General features: G+C 50.2%; 2 protein-coding genes across 8 annotated transcripts; both read left to right on the top strand.

Annotated features, from left to right (window-relative positions):
* Positions 1-737: 737 nt before the first annotated feature.
* Positions 738-14,808, top strand: ELK1 (ETS transcription factor ELK1). Of its 7 annotated transcripts, XM_036304803.1 has the most exons (8): positions 738-952; positions 4,246-4,468; positions 5,419-5,660; positions 8,475-8,718; positions 10,613-11,062; positions 12,143-12,592; positions 13,235-13,336; positions 13,420-14,808. In XM_036304803.1, exons 4-8 carry the CDS (start codon positions 8,509-8,511, stop codon positions 13,516-13,518), a joined length of 1,311 nt encoding a protein of 436 aa, XP_036160696.1. In that variant the 5' UTR covers positions 738-952; positions 4,246-4,468; positions 5,419-5,660; positions 8,475-8,508; the 3' UTR covers positions 13,519-14,808. The 7 variants fall into 7 exon arrangements, with proteins under 7 accessions (XP_036160696.1, XP_036160698.1, XP_036160695.1 ...); XM_036304805.1 differs by lacking the exon at positions 4,246-4,468; XM_036304802.1 differs by lacking the exon at positions 5,419-5,660.
* Positions 14,809-20,727: 5,919 nt separating this feature from the next.
* On the top strand, positions 20,728-26,228 carry LOC118654456 (complement factor properdin). The gene is made up of 9 exons (XM_036305780.1): positions 20,728-20,916; positions 21,003-21,153; positions 22,063-22,238; positions 22,712-22,882; positions 23,015-23,206; positions 23,393-23,566; positions 23,819-24,010; positions 24,160-24,271; positions 25,998-26,228. The coding sequence occupies exons 1-9, from the start codon at positions 20,844-20,846 to the stop codon at positions 26,161-26,163; spliced, it is 1,407 nt and encodes a 468-aa protein (XP_036161673.1). The 5' UTR covers positions 20,728-20,843; the 3' UTR covers positions 26,164-26,228.

Genomic DNA, 26,228 nt, shown 5'->3' with positions numbered 1-26,228 from the left:
AATAGTTCAGTTTCCACCAGTGGGCACAGAGCCAGATCCTGCCCTCCCTGCTCCTGCCCTTAGTCTATGTTTTGTCCAGCTTCTAAGAAATACAGAGCCAAGTTCAACCCCTTTATAACTCTGGCTGCAGCTCGACCCTGCCCTCCTCGGCATTTAGTTTCCACCACTCTGCTCCTTCACTTGTCTGGCAGCTGTCCTGCCCTTCTGCCTCTGCTTCGGTCTAAATTTGTCTTTTGTAGCCAATCACTATAGAGTTACCCTGCCCGCCTAGGCAGAGCTCTGGCCCGACCCCTTTACTGCCGGCTGCTACGCCCACTTCCATATAAGTCCTGCTTCCGCTGAGCGGCAAGGAGGGCAGCACCGCCCTGTCGTGTTTTGGCAGCTGTCTAGGAGCCCCTCATCCTCCAATCAGCAGCAAGCAGAGCCCACGCACCCCAATCCTCAGAAGTCTTCCATCAACCCCGTTTGGGCCAATCTGTGCGAGGCAGGCGCCCCCAGAGCCTTGTCAGTTACCCACTGATCAGTCTTTCTTGAGCCAATCAACGTGTAGCGCCAAGGGGGCTGAGCACGCCCCCTTGAACCCCGCCATCTGCGTTCCATCAGTTCCCCTTGGGCCAATCACGTCATCGCCCTGTGGAGCAGAGCCCGCCTCCCCGACCCTGGACGCTGCGGTCAATTATGGCGCGTGGCCAATCAGCGAGCCGCGAAACGCTTGGCTCCGCCTCCACAGGCCCACGTGAGCGGTAGGGAAGCGCAGGGGCGGCCTCTAGGTGTTGCCGTTGGCGCCGCTGCCACCACCACCACAGCCACTGCCGCCGCCGCCGCCGCCGCCACCGCCGCCGCTGTCACCGCCGTCACCGCCGCCTCGTAACCCGGGCCTGGGGGGCGGTGGGGCCGCGCATGGAGCCCCCGCCCCCCGGAGCTGCCAACACCGCCGCTGCCCTCCGCACAGGTGAGCCGGGGCCTGGAGGGTGGAGGGCTAGGTCCGTGACCGCACGTCTCCTTCCCGCCCCCGCGCGAGGGATGTGGCTTGGCCGGTGGCCTGCTGGTGTTGACTCCCCACCGCCACCACCACGGCTGGTGGACCTGCCTGTGGCATTGCCCCCTTCTTTCGCCCCTTGTAATGTAGCTGACCGTGGCCTACCCCCTCTTCCTGTTTAGTAGTGGATCGGTCTGCGTGCTTACATTCTCCCCACCTCACTTTCCAGTGGATTCGTCCATGGTCTTGCGCCCACCCCCACCCCCCATCCACACTCATAGGGGACCAGTCTTTGGCATTGTCCAACTGGGACAGTCGGTCCTTCTGAGTGGATTTCTCCTTTCCTCAACTTTCAGGGGCCCCGTCTGTGACCCTGTTTGCTCCATCCCTCCGGTTCCCTGTAGTGAATCAATCCGTGGCGTTGTACCCCCTCCACTCCTCTTTAACATTAAATTAGTCTGTGAATTTGTATTCCTGCCTCCTCCAGTCCCCCAGTACATCTGTCCCATGGCTCTGTCACACACGTGCGCACACACCATTTTCCAGTGGATCAGTCTAAATGCTTGTATTCACAGCTCCCTACTTATCAGCCTATTCCCCTCTCCTCCCTCTAATGTAGACTGACACTCCTTGGGTCCTTGGGCTTCTCCCTTCCTGTTAACAATGGGTCAGTTTAGTGCTTCATATCTCCCCGTAATCAGCAGCCCAGTCCATGGCCTTGTCCCTCTCCTTTTAATCAATCCCTGTGAGATGACTCCCCCCCCCCACTATTGTGCAGCTGTGGTTCTGTTTTTCTACACCCCTTGCCCAGTAAATAAGATAAGCCTTTACACCGCCACCACCCCACCTTTGCAGTGGATCTGTTCATGAGCCTTCCGGCTATCCATGTGCTTGCAGTCACAGCCCAATGCTTTGCAATCCCTCCTGCAGGAGGGTCAGCCTGTGCGCTTTTATTTTCTCTCGCCTTTCCGTGTGGTGCATCAGTCGTGGCCGTCCGTGAACCCCTCCCTCCTTCTTAATAGTGGATCAGCTTATCTGCTTGTTGAACCCAAGTCTTTTTTACTCGAGAACACCCCCCCTCATGCACAGTGTTAACCATTAAGATGTTCTTCCTCACAGTAAATGAATATAGTAGCGATACTGCTAACAGCAGCTAACACTGAGCACCTACTAACATTTATGAGTACGAGGCAAAGTGTTTTATCTTAATGAGCTCATTTAATCCTCACCATAACCCTGCTAGGTAGGTGCTGAGGAAACTTTGGCAAGGGGAGGTTACTCAAAGGTGACCCAATAAGCACCAAGTTAGGGTGCCCCTTGGGACACAGGATAATTTTTGAGGCTCCTCTTTCTGCTCATCCCATCCCATGTGAGGCCCCACTCCTTAAAAACCAAATTATTTTTTATTGATTTCAGAGAGGAAGGGAGAGGGAGAGAGAAATAGAAATATCAATCATGAAAGAGAATAATTGATCAACTGCCTCCTGCACACTCCACACTGGGGATTGAGCCCACAATCCAGGCATGTGCCCTGACCGGGAATTGAACCATGACCTCCTGGTTCATAGGTCCCTATTCAACCAATGAGCCACACCAGGAAGGCTCCATTGCCTAACTTATCTCAGCATCCTTCCATCCCCAATCCCAGAAGCTGTGTGACCTAAGTAATTTAACTATTGTCTCTCTGCACCTGTTTCCTCGTTTGTAAAATGGGGGAGGGAGTCAGAACTAGAATCCCCCCCAGTGTAAGTAAAGAATACCTGTGAGTTAATAATGAAGCATATAGCCCTAGCTGGTTTGGCTCGGTGGATAGAGCGTCAGCCTGCAGACTGAAGGGTTCCGGGTTCCTTTCAATTATGGGCACATGTCCGGGTTGTGGGCTCGAACCCCAGTGGGGGTCCTATAGTAGGCAACCAATCAATGATTCTCATCATTGATGTTTCTGCCTCTCTCTCCCTCTCCTTTCCTCTCTCTCAAAAAAGCAAACAAACCATATATATATATACATATATATACATACACATACATACACGCAAGTAACTTCTCTGGCCTTACCTCCTACACTCCCAATTCTATTCCAGCCACACTGACCTCTTCACTTGTCCTCAAACTCACAGTGGTCCAGCCTCAGGGCCTTTACATTGGCCATTTTTCCTGCCCAGAACACTTTGTCCCCTGGTCATGGTTCCTTTTGGGACTCTGTTCAAATGTCACCTCATCCCTGACCATCTCAACCTACACACCTAGCAGGGCTGAGGCCCCCTCTCTGCTTTATTTCTTCCTTTGCCCTTTATTACTGTGGCTCACACTGTATAGTTGACCAGTTTATTGTGTTGTCTCTCCCCTTTAGAAGTCCCATGAAGGCTTACAGTTTTTGTCTGCTTAGTCCTGCTGGGTCTCCAGCACCTAAAAAATATCCCTAGTATATATATAGCAGGTGCTTAATACAAATTTATTGCACGAATGAATGGGAAAAATATAACTTCAGACAAGTCAGGGTGGGGAGCAGATGGGAATGAAGAGGGCATTTGAGAGCTAGTTAAGAGACTAGTTAGATGGGACTGTTCATTCATCAAACACTTTACTGAGCACCTAGTAAGTACCAGGCACTCTTCTAGGTGCTGGAGATGTGGGAGGGAAAAAATAGGCAGAAATTCCTGCTCTTGTGGAACATACGTTTGTTAAAAGTGGAGGAGACAGACTATATAAATAAAACAAGTAAAAGATAGTATTTTAGACAAGTGCTAAGGAAGAAAAATGAAGTAGGGAAGGTAGGAATAGAGTAGTAGGGTGGTTAAAATCTTAGGCATAGGGCAGGCCTCATTTAGAAGGTGGCTCTTGAATTAAGGCCTGAAGGAGGTCAGAGAGGGAGGGAGCCATATGTCTAGTGGAAGAGTACACTGGACAGAAGGGACAGCTGATGCAAAGGCCCTGAGCTGGGATTGCGCCTGGCATGTTCAAGGCACACAGAGGAGGCCAGTGTAGCTGGAGCAGAGTGGAGAGAGGGATTGGAGGCGAGATCTGAGATATAAGGGGAGCCAGGTGGTAAATAGGTCACAGTGATACATAAGGTTGGGGTGGAGGGGTTTGGGGAGGGAGGATGACAGACTAGCAAATAGCTAACACCTCTTGAGTGTCTCCTATGTGCCAGAGATACTTTTCTAAGTCCTTTACATATATTGACCTTTAATCCTCACAAACGCCTTTGAGAGTAGGTGTATTTTGAGGATAATGTACTCTGAGAATGAAATATCCCCATTTTACAGATTCAGAAACAGACTCAGAGAGGTTGAGTAACTTACTCAAAGTCACACAGCTAGAGCAGGGCCGAGGAGTATGAGGCTGAAGACCCAGAGAGAAGAACAGCTTTACAAGGACAGACAGGTTATTCAGTGCATTGGATCACAAGAGGAAGAATTAATTCTGCCTGGAAGATAATGGAACTTCATGATTGTGTGATAAAGGGTTCATCGTAGGGCAGGGAGAAAGGTACGTAAATATCCTCAGAAATGGGAACTGGGTGAACTCACAGGGGGTGTCCTTGATGTAGTATGCCAAGCGTGTGCCCACCTCAGAGCTTTTGTACATGCTGTTCTCGCTGCCTATCCTTCCAGGTGATCAGGCCACAAACTTAGAATCATCCTTGGTTCCCATCTCATCGCTATCTTGCATGTCAGCAAATCCCACTGCTGCCACCACCATCTCTCACTTAGACTATTGCAGTAGTCTCTTCAGCCATTAGTCAGTTCTCACAACAGCCAGAGTGATCCTATTAACAACATCCATGTCACAGCCCTCTCGTGACTCTTGTCTCACACAGTGTCAAAGTCCTTACAGGCCGGAGAAAGGCTCCCTCAGTCTGGCCCCTGTTGCCCCTCGGTTCTCATCTCCTATTGGCCCCTAACGCCCTCCTGTCCAGCCATGCCAGACTCTTCGCTTCCTCCAGCCTCAGGCTGTTTCCTCTGCCTACGAAACTGCTTCCCAGGTCATCAGACCTGACTCCTTGACCTCTTTTAGGTCTTTGCTCAAATGTCACCTCCTCAGTGATGACCTTTCCCTGACTAGCCTTTAATAAAGAACTCCTTCCCTGTTTCATTTTTTCCCCGTGGCTCTATCATCATCTGACATTCTTTACTTGTTTATCTTGTTTCTTGTCTGCCTTCCCCCACGGAAATGTCACTTTCACTAGCACCCCTGGCCCACAGTAGGCACTCAATAAATGATTGCTGAATAAATGAGATGGAGAAAGGTAAACACATTCGAAGAAGACAGGTTACTGGAGCTCTTATTAGGGGTCAAGTGGGAAATGTAATAATAAACAAAATATAAAACCCTGTGTGCTATTGAGGCTTGAAGCTAACTGTCAGATTGCACCTACATTGGTAGGTTCTGTTGCCCCTGAAAGAGAAACTGCTAAAATTGCCTGTCTTTGTCACCAGGAGTCACACTGAACTCTTAGTGCCTCTGAAGCAAGCAGGCCTTCGAATAAACTCAGTGAGAGCTCCGATGCCAGGACTCTCTACTCTGGACACTCCATGGCGTTGTGGCTTGTATAATTGCCTAAAATTGTGTCTGCTGAATGAACTTTGAAACAGCTCAGACATAAGAGGATCATACTCGCCCTGCTGGTGTTGCTCAGTGGTTAAGCATCGACCAGTGAGTGAACCAAGATCATTTTCCGGTGAGGGCACATGCCCAGGTTGCAGGCCTGATGCCCAGTAGGGGGAGTGCAGGAGGCAGCTGATTGATGTTTCTCTTTCATAAATGTTTCTATCTCTCTATCCCTCTCCCTTAAAAAAAATCAATAAAAACAGTTTTTAAAAAGAGGATCAGCCCTGGCCGGTTTGGCTCAGTGGCTAGAGCATCGACCTGCAGACTGAAGGGTCCCAGGTTTGATTCCCAGTCAGGGGCACATGCCCTGGTTTCAGGCTCAATCCCCTGTAGGGGGTGTGCAGGAGGCAGCCAATCAATGATTCCCTCTCATCATTGATGTTTCTGTCCTTCTCCTTTTCCTCTCTGAAATCAATAAAAATAAAAAAGAGGATCATACTGTATATTTAATTATACAGATTTAAAGAATTAAGCTATAAATTATAGAGGGAGGTTCTTTGACACCTGATTTGGAAGGTCTTATTCTTAACCCAACAATCCCAGCCAGTGAACAGTTGATTGACGAAAGCTCACTGTGTAAGGAATGGGAAGCTCATGTTTATTTCCAATTCATGCTCAGCAAAGAGAGCAGTTATGGGGATACAGGGACGGTCCTGTTCTCTGCAGGACACACCAAAGGAGCAGTCAGTGTGAAGGGCGATTTAGCCTATTGGTTTGAGAGCTTAGACCACTAGAACCTGACTGCCTGGATCCAAATCCTGGCTCTGCCACCTAGAGCTGTGTGGCCTGTAGAAGTCATTTAGACATTTTGTGCCTCGGCTTCCTGCTCTATAAATTAGCAATCATCAGAGTACCTACATCCCAGAGTTGTGACGAGGGAGAAATGAGTCAGTCCTTAGAAAAATAACAGTACAGGTCTCTGTGCCCTTATCTGAAACCCTTGGGGCCAGATGTTTTCAGAATTGCGAATGTTTCAGATTTGAAAAGGGTGACAAGGTGCACATCCAAGATGTTACATAACATCCTTAGTGAGCTCGGTAATCAGCCGCATTCAGATTTCTGCAGCAAAACGTACGAACAGTCACACTAAGTAGGGATCAATAAACACCGCAAAGGGCCTTGTTTTGTGTCAGATCAGGTTTTGCTGCCAAAATGGTTACAAAAGAAGCCTTCTGTTCTTAGAGCTTTTTGGAATAGCGAATAATAGATTATGGACAAATTAGAAATGAATATTCGTTTAGAGCTTATCATATGCCTGGCATATTATATTTATTCTGTAAATAACCCTGTGAACTAGGTGGTATTATTATTATCCCTATTTTGCAGGTGGGGAAAGTGAGGCACAGAGTTAAAGAACATGCCCAGGGATCGCACTGCTAACAAATTGCAGAAGCAGGCAGGATTCCAGCCCTGGCAGCCTGGTTGTAGAGCCTGGGTGATTGTCCAATAAGCCATGTTGCCTGATTGGAACAGTGCCTGGCATGTATTAAGCACTCAATAAATGGTAGTGTAACTGTTACCACGAAGGAGAACATACAGGGACAGTAGCAGGTCTGAGGAGTGTGGGTAGAGGGACAGAGGAAAGCAGGCATTCGGTTCCAGAAAGGCTTCATAAAGGCAAGGCCCCTGGTGCCAGGACTTGAACGATGAGGAAGACTTCTAGGCAGAGGAATGGAGCCCCACATGGAGTGAACAGCCTTTGAGAGGAGCTGGCAGAAGGAACCTCCTGGAAAACTTTGATGTTTGATGTGGTAGAAAATGCAAATGAAAATGTCCAGGCTAGGAATGTTAGACTAGCTTTGTATTTCCTGCTGTAACAAATAAATTTAGCTGCTTAAAACAACACAAATTTAATATATCACAGTTCTGTCAATCAGAAGCCCAGCACAGGTCTCACCAGATGAAAGCCAGGTGTCAGCAGCGCTGCATTCCTTTCTGGAGGCTCCAGGGGAGGGTGCGTTTCCTGCTCGCTCAGGTTGTTGGCAGAATTCAGTTCCCTGAGGTAGTAGGATTGAGGTCCCTGTTTCCTCACTGGCTGTCAGCCAAGGGCCATTCCCAGCTTTTAAGAGGCCACCACATTCCATCTTCAACTAGCAGTGGCAGGTTGAGTCCTCTCATGCTTTGAATCACTCCTGCCTCTTCTGTCATTGTCTCTCTCTGAGCTGCCTTTCTCCTGCTTCTACTTTTATTAAGAGTTCATGTGAGCCCTAACCGGTTTGGCTCAGTGGATAGAGCATCAGCCTGCGGACTCAAGGGTCCCAGGTTCGATTCTGGTCAAGGGCATGTACCTTGGTTGCGGGCACATCCCCCTCCTGGTAGGGAGTGTGCAGGAGGCAGCTGATCGATGTTTCTCTCTCATCAATGTTTCTAACTCTCTATCCCTCTCCCTTCCTCTCAGTAAAAAATCAATAAAATATATTTTTTAAAAAGAAAGCTTTCATGTGATTAGATTGAGCTTGCCCAAATAATCCAGAATAATCTCCCCATTTTAAAGTCTGTGACCTTAAATTCATCTGCAAAATTCCTGTTGACATGTAATATAATATACTTACAAGCTCCAGAGTTTAGGGTATGGACATCTTTGGGGTGAGGGGGCATTACTCTCTCTACCACAGCCTGCGCTCTGGCCCCCAAAGATTCACATTTATCCCACATGCAAAATTCATTCATGCCCTCCTAGTGCCTCCCAAAGTCTCATCCCATTACAGGGGTCATCCAAAGCCTGGCTGAGAGCTTAGAATTGAGTTTGAGGGTATTTAGGGATTGATGGTGGGCTTTGGGGACAGAGGTGGAAGCAAGATTGCAAGAAAAGAATCCTCCTCCTGCTGATCTCTGCCCCGCCCTGTGTCCACAGCCTCTCAGCTCTGAACCGTCTGCCCTCCAGGTACCCCTGGGATGGCGTGAGCACTCCCCCCGTGATGGACCCCTCTGTGACGCTGTGGCAGTTTCTGCTGCAGCTGTTGAGAGAACAAGGCAACGGCCACATTATCTCCTGGACCTCACGGGATGGCGGTGAGTTCAAGCTGGTGGATGCTGAGGAGGTGGCCCGGCTGTGGGGACTGCGCAAGAACAAGACCAACATGAATTATGACAAGCTCAGCCGGGCTTTGCGGTACTACTATGATAAGGTAAGGCCGCACAGGTTAGGGCAGGGAACCGCCATATTTATATCAGTGATTTCATTTTCTTAACTGCTATAGCTATAACTTGAAACCAACATTAAACTTTATCATTTCTTACCTTATCCTCTGGTACTCTCAGACCAATGTTGGGGGCTCCCCCAAACATTTTATCTCAGTTATTTTCTTGTCTTATTGCCTTGGCTAAAACTTTCAAAGTAATGCTGTCCCACTACACCCCACATAACGTTTCATTTTCTTACCTTATTCCTATAGCAGAACTTTTGCAAATAGTATTAATAACTTTTTCTCCTGTGCTTTGGAACCCCTGAACAAGTCCTAGATTCCTCCAGTTATTTCATAACCTGCTGTTGTTCCAGAATAAGAATTGCAGAAGATTATTCTTCCTAGAATCAAAACCTCCATGACAGTATCATACTAAGCTTTCCCCATCTCATCCTCTGAGACCCTTAACATTTTCATCAATTATCTCCTTTTCTTCTGTTATTCCTTTAGCTAAAACCTCCCAAACAACATATATAATGCCAGCCCCACACCCCATCCTCTTGTGTTTTCAGAGCAACACTGGTCTACCCAGGTGTCTGTATAACTTATTTTATTTTATCATCTTATTCCTGTAGCAAAATTTTCCTCATCCTCTCACACCAGCACTGGATTTGCCCTTTCCCCCAATATTTATACCGGTTATTTAATTTTCTTTCTTTACCTGAAACTTCTAAAACAATATTAATGAGAAACACAAAGCCACCCTGACCAGCATTAAGATGTCCCCAGGGTACTGCAGTGCCACCGTGTCTCTTATCCCCCAGAGCAGCCCTGGACCTATGCCTCATACAGTTCATCATTTATTCCATTTTCATATTTTATTTCTTCAGCTCAAACCTCCAAAACAATATGAATAATGAGGCCACCTCACTGTGCTCTGAGATCCTCTAGATCTGTCCTGAAATATCCCAAACATGCTCTGGGACCCACCTAAGCCAGCCTTGACATTCTCCCCAAATTTATGTCAACATTTTACTGTTCTTATCTAGTTGCTATCAGTTACTTCATTTTCGAATTGCCTTAGCTTAAACCTCCACAAAAGTACTAAGAATGTGGCTCCTCACCCTGTCTTCCCTACTGATCTTGTCCTGTTCCACTTCTGTGTCAATAGCTTTAAATAATCCTCTATATTAGTAATTCATCACCACATTCTTCTACATTAGTGTAGTCTCTTCCAACATTTATATCAGTTACTTCATTTTCCTGTCTTACTGCATTAGCTAGACGCCAAAACTGTGTCCTGGCAGCCACCCCCAAGGTGTGACCCTGTTAACCCAAGATACCCCTGGTTCCTAGAGCCAGGAGGAAAGTCTGCTTCTGCACCTGCTCCCCTATGTGGGCCCATCATGGAAAGGAGCCACTAGGTGTGAGGGGGTGTCTGAGACGCGGGTAGGGGAATCAGACTGATGGAGATGAAGAGTGACAGAGGAGACTTGGAGGGGGTTGGAACGGGGAGATACAGAGAGGAGACAGGGAAACGGGAGAAGGGCAGTAGACTAAAGGAAGAATTGTGGAGGGGAGAATAGAGAAGGGAGAGAAACGGGGGGAAGTACAGAAAGGGGAATTGGGATGGAGAAGAAGGAGGGGAAGAAACTGGAGGAGAAGGGAAGAGCCCCCAAATTGAGGGGGGATGAGATGTGAAATAGGCTGGGAGGGGGACCATATGGAGAGACAGACACGGAGGCGGCATGGTGTATATGTAAAAAGACAGGAGACGGACAGCGGGGAAAAGGCACTAGGAAACACACCCCCTTCACCCACCCACCCCAATCCACACTCTCCTTCCACCCCTGGCCCGCCCTTCTAAGGCCCCCTATCCTGTCTCCTCCCTTCCCAGAACATCATCCGCAAAGTGAGTGGCCAGAAGTTCGTCTACAAGTTTGTGTCCTATCCCGAGGTCGCAGGGTGCTCCACTGAGGACTGTTCGCCCCAGCCTGAGGTGTCTGTCACCTCCACTGTGGCAAATGTGGCCCCCGCTGCTGCACATGCTGTCCCCGGGGACACTGCCTCTGGGAAGCCAGGCACACCCAAGGGTGCAGGAATGGCAGGCCCAGGTGCCTTGGCTCGAAGCAGCCGGAATGAGTACATGCGCTCAGGCCTCTATTCCACCTTCACCATCCAGTCCCTGCAGCCACAGCTACCGCTGCCCCTGCATCCGAGGTCCATCTCAGTGCTTTCCAACACCGCCCCAGCAGGAGCCGCAGCGCCCCCCTCGGGGAGCAGGAGCACCAGTCCAAGCCCATTGGAGGCCTGCCTAGAGGCTGAGGAAGCTGGCCTACCTCTGCAGGTAAGGGCTGGAGTATGGAAATTCAGTAGGAGGGATGTGCAATTTCCTGATGAGGAGGGGTAAGAGAAGGGACATAAACGTTCTATAAAAGGAGCTGTGGTTGGAGGAGGGACGCAGAAGTCCCCTTGGAGAAAGGGGAGGTGCGCTAAGCTAGTACTGAAGGAGATTAAGTGTGCTAGAGTTAGTAGTACACCAACTTGTATTAGGTGTGCAGAACTTTCATATTTGCTTAATGCACTGGTTCTTTCACTTCAGCACTCCCACAATCAACTGAAGGGCTTTTTAACCCACAGGTTGCTGGGGTGCACCCCCAGTGTTTCTGATTATGTGGGTCTGGGGATGGGCCCAAGATTTTGCATTTTTATTTACTTTTATTGATTTCAGAGAGGAAGGAAGAAATAGAAATGACAATGATGAGAGAGAATCATTGATTGGCTGCCTCCTGCACGACCCCCACTGGGGATCGCTGCAAGTCAGCATGTGCCCTTGACTAGGAATCGAACCATAACATTCTGGTTCTTAGGTGGTTCTTAGGTCGAGGCTCAACCACTGAGCCATGCTGGCTGGGCTAGAATTTGCATTTTTAACTAGCTTCCAGACACCGCTGGTCCTTAAAGAAAAAAAATTGTTTAATATATTTTATTGATTTTTTTTACAAAGAGGAAGAGAGAGGGATAGAAAGTTAGAGACATCCATGAGAGAGAAACATCGATCAGCTGCCTCCTGCGCACCCTCTACTGGGAATGTGCCCGCAACCAAGGTACATGCCCTTGGCCAGAATCGAACCTGGGACCCTTCAGTCCGCAGGCGGATGCTCTATCCACTGAGCCAAACCGGTTAGGGCTAAAGAAAAATTTTTGAGAACTACTGTTTTCATGACTTAGGGCAGTATCCCTGGGAGTCCAGCCCTGTCCCCAGATAGGAGAAGCTGCCCCAGAAGCCCTGCTTCCTTGGAGAAGTCTAGCCCTGTTGGAGGAACTGTCCCTTGTTCAGTTATGCCCCCAGTACCAAGTCCCACTCTCGAAGGGGAGTCATTGCTTCGCTACCCCAGCAATCCATACATGCTCCCACCTCTCCCAGGTCATTCTGACCCCGCCTGAGGCCCTGAACCTTAAATCAGAAGAAGCGAATGTGGAGCCCTGCTTGGGTCGGCCACAGCCCCCAGAAGTGAAAGTGGAAGAGCCGGAGGAAGAGCCCCACACCGCAGCCAGTGGGGAGGCGGCGGGGTATGCACCGGAAGCCCCGAGGGCCGGGCGGGAAGTCCCTCCTGCAGAGGGCGCATCTGCCCGGCATCCTGCGGTTGTTATGGAGACTGCAGGGCCGGTAGGCGGCATCGGGGCGTCCACAGCTTCCTGCACGGAGAGCGCCCAGCCTCAGAAGGGCCGCAAGCCCCGGGACCTGGAGCTCCCACTCAGCCCTAGCCTGCTAGGTGGGCCAGGGCCCGAACGGACTCCAGGATCGGCCACTGGCTCGGGTCTGCAGGCACCCGGGCCAGCGCTGACGCCATCCCTGCTGCCTACGCACACATTGGTGAGTGCCTGCGCAGGGGTGGGTCTGGCTCCGGGGACACACACATTGGTTAATGCCTGCGGAGGGGCAGGGGCTGGCTCCCGGGACCGATGGGATTGGTGGAGAGGCAGTAGACCCCAAGGGCCCTCGGGGTTATCTATTGGAGTGAGCTGGGAGGGTGCAGCCTTCGAGGGCAACTGGTTGCAGGGACAGGGCTTGATTAAAGAAGGGCAAGAGTGAGACTCCAAGGCTGAGGGATCTTGGTCAGAATGAAGGGCAAGTGTGGGGAGTTTTGTGGGCGGATCAAAGGACCGAGGCCTTGGGTAGCAACCGTTTCTAAGAGGCATGAGGAACCTGAGTGGGGCTTTTTGGTCTGGGATTTGCTTAGCGGGCTTCCTGTGAGGTATAAGAGTGGGACAGAGGAATTGGAGGTTGAACCTGAGCTATTGGGATGATGACTTGTGAGGTTTGAAAGGGTCGTCCATGTAAAGTTGAAGAGATGTCACAGGCATGGCCTTAGTAGTTATGGTCTAGGCCTGTGCACTTTCCGTGCGTGATCTCGGAAGTCTGAATAGGATTTCTGGTGGGACTGGAACCAAGTTACTTCCGTTGTCCCACTTGCCCTCTCTGCTCACTTGAGCTCCAACCACCCCTTCCCCACAGACCCCGGTGCTGCTGACGCCCAGCTCGCTGCCCCCCAGCATTCACTTCTGGAGCACCCTGAGTCCCATTGTACCCCGTAGCCCGGCCAAGCTCTCCTTCCAGGTAGGCTCCTCCCTCCATCTCAGAGTGGGTGAGAGAACCTAGCACGGCCCCCACCCATGACCTCTCCCTATTTCTGTTCCCAGTTTCCATCCAGTGGCAGCGCCCAGGTGCACATCCCCTCCATCAGCGTGGATGGCCTCTCAACCCCCGTGGTGCTCTCCCCAGGGCCCCAGAAGCCATGACTACCACCGCCACCACCGCCACCACCCCTTACTGGGGTGACTTATGCCCTGAACTTCTCTCCAGCCAGCCGTCTCAAGGAGAAACATAGCTCAGCTGACAGACTTGTGCTGAGGTCAGGGTGGGGTGGGGATTTTTAGGAAGAAGGATGTCTCAATGATTCTTCCACAGAAAACATAGTTTCTCTCTTCTTGGTCAGTCCCCCAGTGGCCGCCCTTACACGTCTCCTACCGCAGTGGTCGGGGGGGCGGTTTATTTATTTATTTTTTGAAGGCCACTGGGAGGAGCCTGGCCCAACTTTTTTGGGGGGGAGTGGTGAGGACATCTCCCCCAGCTCCACATTTTCTCCCAAGATGAGACAATCAGGGTCTGGCTTGAGAAGGACCTTTCTTTATTTATTTCTCAGCCTGCCCTTGGGAAGCTGAGGGAGCCCTGTCTCCATTTTGGGGTGTGGGTAGAAGAGCTAGCTTATTGCGGTTTCTTATTTCTAGCTATCCCCAAGGGTCCAGGAAGAATTTGTGCCATTAAATGGTTTGGGAGTCTTGACCAAGTCAGACTCACACCCTTGGGAGAGGGATCCCCACCCCCAGCCTTTTTCTCAGACAGCCTGTCCTTTGTCGGCCACCTTTTTGGCTGGGGGCAAATGCCCCTTTTCTTCTGTCCCTGAGAAGCCATTCCTGTGTCTGCCAAATTCCTGGGGTCCTGCCTCTTACCTCCCAATGGAGGGTTTTTTTGTGGGAGTGGTCCCCGTCTGGGGGACCCCTCCAGCCAGTACTCCAGGTCTTCCTGTCTCCCACCCTCTGCCATTTTGATAGTATAATCTATTTTTAAACTGGGCTTTTAGACGGGGAGAGGAGGCATCTCTTCCTATATCTGAGATGGGGTGGGTGGGAAGGAAGGGATTTTGGGGGGGAATCTTCCTGCCGCCCCCAAGTGTTTATTTTTGATACCACATGTGTATTTTCAGCTCCCTCCCTCCCAGCCCCCCAATTTCCTGCGGGCGGGTACAAAGGACCCTTTAAGTGTCCCTGGAGTTGGGAGGGAGGAATAGGAGGGCATAAAGCCTGTCCTGTCTGAATTCCAGGCTGGAGAGGGTGGGTTCAGAGGACTCCTGCGCTCACCGCCTGTCAGCACCGGCCCAGCCCAGGCCTGGGGCCCTGGGGGGTGGTGATTTGGGGGACGGTGCTACGCCTGTCTCCACTGTTTGTTTTACTTCCCCCCAAATGGCTTTTTTTTCTAAGAGTACCAGAGAATGGGGAATTGTTCCTGTAAATATATATTTTTAAAGGTGATGCTGGAGGCTGCTTGCTTTTTTTCCCTCTGGGGACTGAGTGTGACAAGCATTATATGTATAAAAGGCAGTGATGGTGTGAGATTGATTGTGAGAGAGAAAGTATGATACTGTGTGTCAGAAACAGTAGTAGAGACTGCAGATCGGTAACCAGGTGTGAAAAAAACAAAAACAAAAACTAGAAAGCTGCGATTGTATATGTGTGTGAGAGAGACTGGAAGTTATAACCACAAACTTGACATTGTGTCTGTATGAGAATTGTGTCTTTGTGTCAGGAAGTCACCATAAAAATGAGTGAGTGATTAAGGTACTGTATAAGACACTGGTGGTGTGTGTGAAGTAATGTTTATGAGAAGGTAGTGGGGACTGCAGACCAGACCAGTCACTGTATGACAAGACGATGATGAGCAAGACAGATTGAGTGATCAAAACAAGGTGTGAGTGCCCTAGCTGGTTTGGCTCAGTGGATAAAGCGTCAGCCTGCAGACTGAAGGGTCCCAGGTTTGATTCCGGTCAAGAGCACATGCCCGGTTGCAGGCTTGATCCCCAGTAGGGGGCGTGCAGGAAGCAGCTGATCAATGATTCTCATCCTTGATGATTCTCTCTTTCTCTTCCTCTCCCTTACTCTCTGAAATTAATAAAAATATATACAAAATTAAAAAAACAAAGTGTGAGAGCCTGTGGGTATAAAAGTGTGGTAGAGCTTGCCAGGGACTGTGTGCAGGTGAAAAACTTTCATTGTATGTCAGCAGGTGGCTCAGTGTCAGAAGATGGATTGTGTGTGAAGCTGTTCATGCAAGGCTGTCATATCACCTAAAATCATGGGAGCGTATGTGTGAGAAGTTGATTGTATGAGAAAATGGCTGGGAGCCTAAGTGTATGTCTGAGACAAAATACGAGAATGCGTGAATACGAGAATCCTGTTCATGTGAGACTAGCAAAGACTGAAGAACTGGAAGAAAATCTGTGACTGGGAGAGTATGAGAGGCTGTGATCATGTGTGTGTGTGTGCGTGCGCGTGTGTGTGCATGTGTGTATGCACATGAACGTAAAACTCGTTGAAAATTAATTGACAGTTAACTACTCCAGTCTAGCCCACAGGTTCAGGGACTGAGAGAAAATGATGAGACTAAGTGTGTCTGAAATGGTATAAGAAGCCACATAACTGTAAGAGATGATAAGTAACAAGTCAGAAAGAAAATTGAGTGAGCAGTCATGTGAGAGTATGTGGGTCTGTGAAACACATTTCATAGAAGAGTGTAAGTCACAGGCTATATTTTTGTGAAAAACTGAGAATATGGGACACTGAGAGACCATGTGATTGGTATGTACAAGAAACCAGCAAAAGCCCTGGCCAGTTTTCTCAGTGGTTAGAATGTTGGCCCACAGACCAAAGGGTCATGGGTTCATTCACAGTCAAGGGCACACACCTCAGTTGCAAAGTTCCCCCGCCCTGGCTTGTGTGTGTGCAGGAGGCACCAATCAATGCACCTCTCACATCAATGTTTCTCTCCCTGCTTCTTCCCCTCTTCCACTCTCTAGAAAATCAATGGGGGAAAAATATCTTCAGGTGAGGATTTAAAACAAAGATTTTAAAAAAGAAACCAGCAAAGCTATAATTATATGTGAATGTATATGATGAGCTGACTGATGAAAATGATGGTGTAAATGGCTGAGACAGGCCATGAGAGGCTGTGTGTCTAAGGCTTATGAGAGCCTAGTACCAATTGTGAATTAGTGACCACAGATGTCAGAAACTGACCGAGGGAAAGTGATGCCGACACTGAATGGGTGACTGAGGCAGTGTCTGAGAAGCCGATTGCATGGGCATGTGTAAAACTTTGCAAGAGACTTTCTTAAAGGCTGTTAATCAAACACTGGTATGTTGGAAGCTGCTTGAGAAGAAATGTGAGACAGGGCGGCAGACAATGTCTGAGGTACTGTGTGATTATGTATGTGTGTGAGACTCTGAGCTATAACCAGAGACTGTGGGGCCGTGAGTGTGAAGAGGTAGGAGAGGGTGGTTTTGTGTGTGTGAAGAAACTTCCTGAGAAGCCAGTGGCGGCCTGTGTGGTTGAAACATCTTATCAATAGGTCTGACTCTGTTGCATGTGGAAAACTGACTGGTGTGAGTAAATATTGGTCATATTGGCCAAATGAGACAGGCTATAAGGCATGATCGTGGCCCTGGCCGGTTGCTCAGTGGTTAGAGCCTCAGCCCATGCACTGAAAGGTCCCAGGTTCAATTCCTGGTCAGGGCACATGCCTGAGTTGCGGGCTCGATCCCCAGTGTGGGGCACGCAGGAGGCAGTGGATCAATGATTCTCTCTCATCATTGATGTTTCTATTTCTCTCTCCCTCTCCCTTCCTCTCTGAAATCAATAAAAATATATTTTAAAACGTCAATGGAAAATATATTCTCCGGTGAGGATTAACAGCAACAAAAAGATATGATCGTGTGTATGAATTGTTAGTAGGAGACAGTCATAAAACTGGGAATCGGTGACAGAAACTTACTCCTTGAGTGAGTGACTGAGAGACTGTCTGAGAGGCCACGTGATCCAGTATGTATGTGAGCCTTTTTGCAAGAGACTACAGGAGAGGCCATAAATCCAGGACCGTGTGTGACTATGTCTAAAAATAGTAAGGGAAAATGACAGACTGAATGCGACCGCATGAGAACACAGACCAAACGAGCCAGGCCTATGGGAAAGTCCTCTCTTGCTTGTCCTTATTCTCCGCAGGCCCCTCCTCCTCAGCCCCATGCTCCATTTCCCCTCAGTTCTCCCAAACTTGAAATGCTGGACTTCCCCCTGGGACTTGACCTGGGTTCCCTTCCTTCTTCTCAGGAACTCTGGTCCAATCCAGGCCCTGGGGACGCTGCTTATTCCCCAACCCCCTTAATGCACACATTTTTCTCTCTAACCCAGACTCTTCCTCTTAGCACTTCACAGAATCTCTAAAGTTTTGTTTATTTCATTTATTTCCGCATTCAGCAAAAAATGTTTATTAAGCCCTGCAGACACAGCAGTTAGCGTGCGAGACAAAAATCCCTACCCTTGCCTTAGCCCAGTGGTCAGCAAACTGCGGCTCTCGAGCCACATGCGGCTCTTTGGACCTTTGAGTGTGGCTCTTCCACAAAATACCACATGCGGGCACACACGTACAGTGCAATTGAAACTTCGTGGCCCATGCGCAGAAGTTGGTATTTTGTGGAAGAGCCACACTCAAGGATCCAAAGAGCCGCATGTGGCTTGTGAGCCGCAGTTTGCCGACCACTGCCTTAGCCGATTTGGCTCAGTAGATAGAGCAATTGGCTTGCAGACTGAAGGGTTCCGGGTTCGATTCTGGTCAAGGGCATGTACCTCAATTGCAGCCTCCTCCTACCATACAAGAGGTAACCAATCGATGTGTGTCTCTCATGTCAGTATTTCTGTCGTTCCCTCTCTCTTCCACTCTCTCTAAAAATCAATGGAAAAATATCCTCAGGTGAAGATTAAATAATAAAAATCCCTCCCCTTGTGGAGCTGGTATTTGAGTGAGGGCCACAAACAAAACAGATACATACATCATACAAGGTAGCAGTGCAATAATTACCGAGACAAGACTTTTTCTCTTTGTTTAAATAAGAAATCTGCAGTCACTTTATTGCCCAAACATACAAGAAGAGATGAAAGCGCCGATGATCCCCCTCCACAGGGAATTTTATGAGTGTTTATACAGCTTAGAAACAAAGGGAATATCAGTTATTACCAGGGCATTATTACCAAGGCAACGGGTGCTTAGATAAAGCAGAAGTACAGGTTTCTTGAATTTGTTTTCACAGGCTAACACAGCGCTGCTGTCTGAAGTCTTGGAATGCTAACAAGCCCTCTTTGTTCAAAGCACGCTCTCTGAGACAGGCTTCTGTTCCAAGGAACAGAGTACATCTCAATGTCAACACACCTTATCGCCCATAAAACAAGATTAATATTCTTGAGAAAGTTCTGTTTTAACGTTAACCTTGACCAAATCAACTTCTTTTACTTTGTTTTAAGTTGGGGGATGCATTTCTCCCTCTGAATGCAGAGGACGTGGCCTTGCTACCTTTCTTAGACACCTCATGGTGACTTTAAAAGTTTCTTGTGTTTTGCCCTAACTGGTTTGGCTCAGTGGATAGGATGTTGGCCTGCAGACTGAAGGGTCCTGGGTTCAATTCCGGTCAAGGCACGTACCTCAGTTACAGGCTTCTCCCTGGCCCGGACCCTGGTCAGGGCACGTGCAGGAGGCAGCCAATTGATGTGTTTCTCTCACATTAATATTTTTCTCTTTCCCTCTCTCTTCCACTCTCTCTAAAAATCAGTGGAAAGATAGCCTTGGGTGAGGATTTTTTTTTTAAGAAAAATTTTAATGCACATTCTTGACTCCAGACCTACAGTGGATAGAGCGCCTGTCTGTGGACTGAAGAGTCCCAAGGTTCGATTCCGGTCAAGGGCATGTACCTTGGTTGCGGGCACATCCCCAGTAGGGGGTGTGCAAGAGGCAGCTGATCGATGTTTCTCTCCCATCCATGTTTCTAACTCTATCCCTCTCCCTTCCTCTCTGTAAAAAAAAAAAAAAAAAAAAAAAAAAATCTGTAAAATACATTTAAAAAAAAAAAACAGAAACGGGTGCAGCCTAGCCATCTATGATTTCATCAACCTTCTGGATGATTCTGATGCACACTAAGGTTTGAGAGCCACTGGATTAGAGAGTGACTGTGGTGCCATATAAAAAGGGTACCTGGGGAAGGCCTCTGTGAGGGAAGCGACATTTATTATCTGTGTCTTCTTTTGGAGTGTAAGCCTCTTGAAGACCAGGATTTGGGGCTGTCATTCTTTGCTACATCCAGTGCCGAGAACAGCATCTGATACCCAATAGGTGCACAGTAAATGTTGGATAAATGTATTTAACAAACAGATCATCTACTATATGCCAGGCACTGTTAAGGACTTGAAAAAACCTTAGCTCCCAATCTTCGCAACAAACCCTATGATGTAGGCTCAGGGAGGGGGGTGTCACCTACCCAACTTTCTCTGCTGGAACATGACCAGGCCGGTTGGTTCCCTCCCAACCCCCTCCGCAGGCCCTGAAGGTGTCCCCAGCTGCGCCCCTGGGGCTGGGTATCTCCAATTCACTCCTGCATCCTCCCCACACTCTTGTCACTTCCCTTTCTCACTTCCCTTAAGCTCAACTCCCTTCCCCATGCTGACCACAGGGGACCTCTCTTTCAGGAAAGAGGAGGGTGGGTTAAGTCAGGATGCAGAATGAAGCAATGATCTCAATGCCCACTCCACCCTATGAGGAGGGACAACCTGGGCATGCAGTCACCTCACCCTTGGTCACCGGTGCCATGAGACTGATCCTGTCATGGTAGAAAGTATGCATTTTACAGGGCTCAGCCCGGCCTGAGTGGCTCAGTGGTTGAGCATCGACCTATGAACCAGAAGGTCACAGTTCGATTCCAGTCAAGGGCACATGCCCGGGTTGCAGGCTCGATCCCCAATAGGGAGTGTGCAGGAGGCAGCTGATCAATGATTCTCTCATCATGGATGTTTCTCTCTCTCTCCCTCTCCCTTCCTCTCTGAAATCAATAAAAACATTTTTTTAAAAAGAAAGAAACGGACTCAGAGAGGTTCCAATGATTTGCCCAAGGTTACACAACTAGGAAGTTGGTCTTGCTCCAAAGTCCAATGCTCCATTTCCCTTCACTAGAATTTGTTCAAAGAGCATTGATTGAGTGCTGAAGGGTTGCTAGGTGGGGCATGGGGTGTGGGAATACAGTGACAAACAAAACAGGAGGACTGAGAGTGAGTCCAGAAGTAAGGAGAGGTGAGTAGAGGAAGGTGGCTCGTAGGCAGAGGTGACAAGGGAGCGGTGGGAACTGAAAAGTCCTGCCCTCCCCCCTCCCCACTGCTGCCCTTTGCCCTCCCAGTTCCCCTGCCCCTGGTTCCTCTTTTCCCACTGACTCCCAGCGCACATAAAGCCAGGCGGGGCTGCAGGAGCTCAGTGCTCACCATGCCCACCCCAGCGCAGACCTCCTGGCTGCTGCTGCCGCCACTGCTGCTGCTTCTCACCCTGCCGGCCACAGGTGAGTGGGTGAGCCTAGCTGGCCCAGGGTGCCCAGGCCCACCAGTAACACCCCTGACCATCCCTCCTCCCCCCACCCTGGTTCAGGCTCAGAGCCCGTCCTCTGCTTCACCCAGTATGAGGAGTCCTCAGGCAAGTGCAAGGGCCTCCTGGGCGGAGGTGTCCGTGTGCAAGACTGCTGTCTCAACGCTGCCTATGCCTTCCAGGAGCCTGGCAGCAAGCTCTGTCAGCCATGCAGGTGAGGGGGACCCTGGGCTTGGGGGAGAGGGGGGCAGGAAGGACTGTGCAGGGTGACCCAGAACTGGACTCTTTCCTTCTCTGGGGTTCCCAAAGGTGTTTCTGAGGCCCTGATCGTGACCATAGCTCTGGGTTTCTCAGCCTCGGTTCTATGGACTTTTGAGGCCAGAAAATTATTATTGGTTGGGGCAGGGTGGGGGGAGGATTGACCTGTGCATTGCAGGGTGTTTTGTAGTAACTCTGGCCTCTACTTAGGTACCAGTAGCAACTCCCCACAGCAGTTGCAACAACCAAAATGTCTCCAGACATTGCTGAATGTCCCCTGGGCTGCAAAATCACCCCTGGTTGAGAACCACTCCTACAGCTTGCGTGTACTGAGCATTTCCTGCACACTGGAAGCATGGTGGGTGGGGTGCAGCCCAGGTATTTCTGAAGGTGGCTCAAGTCCCCTAATTGTGACTACAGCTTATATTGAGTGCTTACTGTATACAGATGTGTTATGGAGGCGGGAGAGTTTGGAGAATTCTAAGGGCAGCTCCAGGGCCTAATTATGATGACAACTTCACATTCATTGAGCACTTCCTATTTGCACAGTGGTTGCCCAGTGGGTTTCTGACAGCAGTTCTGGGCCCCTCGTCCTTATATTTGCTTACTGCATGCCTGGCACTGTCCTTGGGGGGCTGCCAGGGGTAGCTCCAGATCTCTGATCGTGAAGGTAAATGATATTTATTAAATACTTACTGTATGCTCATATCTTCCCATTTAGTCCCCCAATATCCTTAAGAGGTAGGTACTCTCATTGTTTCACACATATTTCTCCCACACCCCCGCCTGTGCCTGCCCACACTCACCAGTCCTGTACACTGTCCTTGCCAGCTCATGGATGGGGCATATGTGCTTCTCTCTGCAGGTCCCCAAAGTGGTCACCGTGGTCCAGCTGGACCCCCTGCTCAATGACCTGCACTGAGGGCTCCCAGCTACGGCACCGGCGCTGCGTAGGCTGGGGTGGACAGTGTCCAGAGAAGCAGCAGCCTGGGGCCCTGGAGTGGCAGCTGCAGGCCTGTGAGAACCAGCAGTGCTGTCCTGGTGAGGAGGAGCAGCAAGGCGGCCACGCACTGCCCGTTCCCCAGCCCTGGGAACAGTCGGGACAGAGCCCTGAGGGTGGGATCGTGACTGATGTGTGTGAGGCTATAAGGAGGAGGCAGAGTGTGGCTGGAGGATCGTGGTAGGAGGTGAGGTCAGAGGGAGCCTGATCCTAGTGGGTCAGGGTGAGGATGTTGGCTTTTATTTTGATTGATATGGGTTATGGGCAGCGGAGAAACGTGATCTGACTTGGGTTGTGACCTCCTCTCTGTCAGGAGGAAGACAAACTGTGGTGAGGGGTGAAGCAGAGGGTTCCATGTGCAGGTGACTGAAAGATTCCAGATGAGCAATGATGGTGGACCAAGTGTGACAGAGAACGTGGCGACAGGATAAGCTGATGTGGGCTACAAGAGGAAGCGAGCACCCCTGAATGACACCCCCACCTCCATCCTGTGCCCCTTTCTTCTCTCCCACAGAGATGGGCGGCTGGTCCAAGTGGGGGCCCTGGACACCTTGCTCTGTCACCTGCTCCAAAGGGACCCGGACCCGTCATCGAAAATGTGATGATCCCACTCCCAAGTGTGGGGGCTCCTGCCCAGGATTGGCACAGGAGTCAGAGGCCTGTGACACGAAGCAGGTCTGCCCCAGTGAGTGAGGGCAACCACAGGGCACGGGTGCAGACACCCCGGGTGGCTCTGAGGGTTATAAAGGGAGCTGCCAGTGTAGGAGGACTTCAGCATGCATGACCTCACTTGGCCTCTCTCTACCCCTCCCCACAGCACACGGAGCCTGGGCTGCTTGGGGCCCCTGGGGCCCCTGCTCAGGCACCTGCCATGGTGGCCCCAATGCACCTATGGAAAGACGGAGCCGCACGTGTACCGCGCCTGAGCCCTCCACAAAGCCTCCTGGGAAGCCATGCTCAGGGTTAGCGTATGAGCAGCGGGGCTGCAGCGGCCTGCCACCCTGCCCAGGTACATAGGGATAAGGCCTCTGGCACTCTGCTCTTGATTCGGACACAGATGCTCTGCCATTTCATGGGCTAAATCTGAAACTGTGTGACCATGTACCTCTTTGGGGACGGTCTGCCTCAAGGGTCTAAGAGCTGAAGCAGGGAGACTGAAGTGGCCTTTCCTCACTCCTATTCTCCCCCCCAACAGTGGCTGGAGGCTGGGGGCCATGGGGCCCAGTGAGTCCCTGCCCGGTGACCTGTGGCCTGGGTCAGACCTTGGAACGACGGACATGTAATAACCCTGTGCCCAAGCACGGGGGCCCCTTCTGTGCTGGTGATGCCACGCGGACCCACATCTGCAACACAGCCATGGGATGCCCTGGTCAGCACCTCAAGATGCACCATTTCCATGCCTAAGCCCCCCACCCTTCCCTGCTGCCCTGTTCCTGCTACTAATGCCTTGGTCTTGCCTTAAATCCCTCCACTCCTGTCCCTGATGCCTTAGTTCCGCCTCCGATCACCCATTCCCAGAACTAATCACCGCCACTCTGCCCCCCAGCACTCATCCCTTCCTTTCAACTTCCTTGCTGGCTCTCTTCTTTGGTGCGAGCCCCTGCTACCCCTGTCTCTGCAGTGAATGGAGAGTGGGGGCCGTGGCAGGAATGGGACACGTGCACCCGCCCGAAGATGTCACAAATCAAATGTCAGGAGATCCAAGGCCAGCAGGTACGCGTAAGGGACTGCATTGGCCGCAAGTTAACTGGACTTCGCTGTGCTGGGGATCAACAGGATATCCGGTACTGCTACAACATCCATCGCTGCTCGTGTGAGTGCTCCCCAGACTGTGCTGTGAGGGTGGGCAGCCCATGAAGCGATGGGGATTTCTGACTCTCTGCCATGGACCCCGTGTCCCTGCAGCCTCTCTCTCACTAACCCCTTGAAACCACTAATTCTGACTCCCTCTTCTCATTGCAGTGGACGGCTCATGGTCAGAGTGGAGTACCTGGGGGTTGTGCACACCTGCGTGTGGACCCAGTCCCACCCGCTCCCGCCAGCGCCTCTGCAAGGCCCATCTCCCCAACTACGCGTGAGTGAAGAGGCAGAGTATGCCTAAGAAGGGGCAATGATACCGCTATGTCAGCGTTCAGGGCAGGAGAGTCAGCTACCCCCAACCAGGACTTCTACCACTGAGCCTAAGGTGCCTCCCTTGCCCAGTGCCATTTCTCAGCTTCAGGAAGTGGGGAAAACTAAAGAAGAAGCTGAGAAAGAAGATATTGATGGGAGAGTTAGTAGCCTTTGTGCCCGTAAGTCACACATTCAGTCACTCGGCCATTCCCCCATTCACTTAGTCTTCCCTGTTTATATTTGCTCTGCTCTCTGTTACCCATGCTTTGATGGGCTTGTTCAGTCACTCATGCCTCCATTCACTTACTCCTTCAGTCACCCATGCCTCCATGGGTGGCTCAGTGTCTCACTCAATGTCTCACTGCCCCCAGATACTTTAAGGCCTTTTTGGCAACAGTTGCAGACACACACATCCCAGATCTCATGGATCTCCCAAGAGATTTAGGTAGACAGGTCCCTATAGAAGGCATATGAGGAATGCTTGGTATGTGGGAAAGGGCCTGCCACCTCAACCTGGGTCTAGGAAACTGATCAGGCCCCCCCTGACATAAAGGGATCAAGACTGTGTACACAGAGTCCTGGACACAGGTGATCAGTCACTCAAAGTATTTCCCGGTGGCCAGGGTAGCCCAGGTGTGGGAGAGGGTTAAAATACCCACGCATCCCTTCTTATTTCCACACTAGAGGCCCAGTGCACAACATTTGTGCACTGGGCAGGGGGTTGGGGCTTCCCTCAGCCCGGCCTGCACCTTTTCTCAGTCCAGGAGCCCTGGAGGCGGGGAGGTGTCCGACTGCCGCGGAGGTGGGAGAGGCTCCCACCACTGCCGCTGTGCTTGCCAGCCATCAGCCTGGGTTCTGGCTGAGCAGCACTCTCCCTATGGGAGCACACTGACCACCAGGGGGCAGCTCCTGTGTTGAGCATCTGCCCCCTGGTGGTCAGCCGATTTGTATATTAACCTTTTATTATATAGGATAGCGTGCATCAAACTACTGGATTAAGTGGCTTGTTCCCATCTCATGGAAGGCCTACAATCTGGAAAGTGGTCTCTAGCTATGGGGTTTAGAGTGGGTCCTAAAGATGCATTAGGGGTGTTAAGTGGAGGCATGAAGGACTTGACAGAGTGAGGGAATGAATGGAGAAAGGGGTGATTGAGAAAATCAGGATGTGAGTGAATGGAGGGCTTGCTTAGTGGGAGAAATAATCCAAGCAAAGACCATTCTGGACATGAGACTGAGTCTGGATAAAGAGGAAAAGAGACAGACATTGCCTTGGGGCAGAGATTTGGGCACAACAACAAGGCCCTGAATGCTAGGGCAAAGCATTTGTTTTGTTTTTCCAGTGGGCAGTGGGGAGAGAAATGTAAAGGGTTTTGGATGAAAGAGAAGGTAGCTAATGTCAACTAGTAACAATCATTGGCATTTATTAAGCACTTACTGTGTACCAGACACCACTCTGTAACTTATTTATCCTCAGCCCAGTGAAGTGGGTGTTATTATTATTGTTGTTGTTTCCATTATTCCCATTGTTCAGATGAGAGAAAGTGAGGCACAGGGAAGGTAAAGAAATTGCCCAATATCTCACAGTTAAAAATAGTGTTGGGCACATAGTATGCACTCAATAAGAGTTTGTTGAATGCATTCTTGCCTTCCCTGAGCTTCTCTCCTCCATTCCCTCCCTAATGCTTCAGGCCCACTATTAGCATCGTGGAAGGTCAAGGTGAGAAGAATGTGACCTTCTGGGGGACACCATTGGCAAAGTGCGAGTTGCTACAGGGGCAAAAGTTGGTGGTGGAGGAGAAGCGGCCATGTCTACACGCGCCTGCCTGCGAAGACCCTGAGGATGAGGAGCTCTAACACCTCTCTTCCATTCTGACCCTGTGGCTTCCCAGACCTCAATAAACCAGCCTCTTCCTCAAGAA

Source organism: Myotis myotis, unplaced genomic scaffold (genome assembly GCF_014108235.1).
Source record: "Myotis myotis isolate mMyoMyo1 unplaced genomic scaffold, mMyoMyo1.p scaffold_m19_p_4, whole genome shotgun sequence".
Lineage (NCBI taxonomy): Eukaryota > Metazoa > Chordata > Mammalia > Chiroptera > Vespertilionidae > Myotis > Myotis myotis.
Note: the sequence above shows the minus strand (reverse complement) of the source record. Positions and strands in the feature narration are given on the sequence as shown.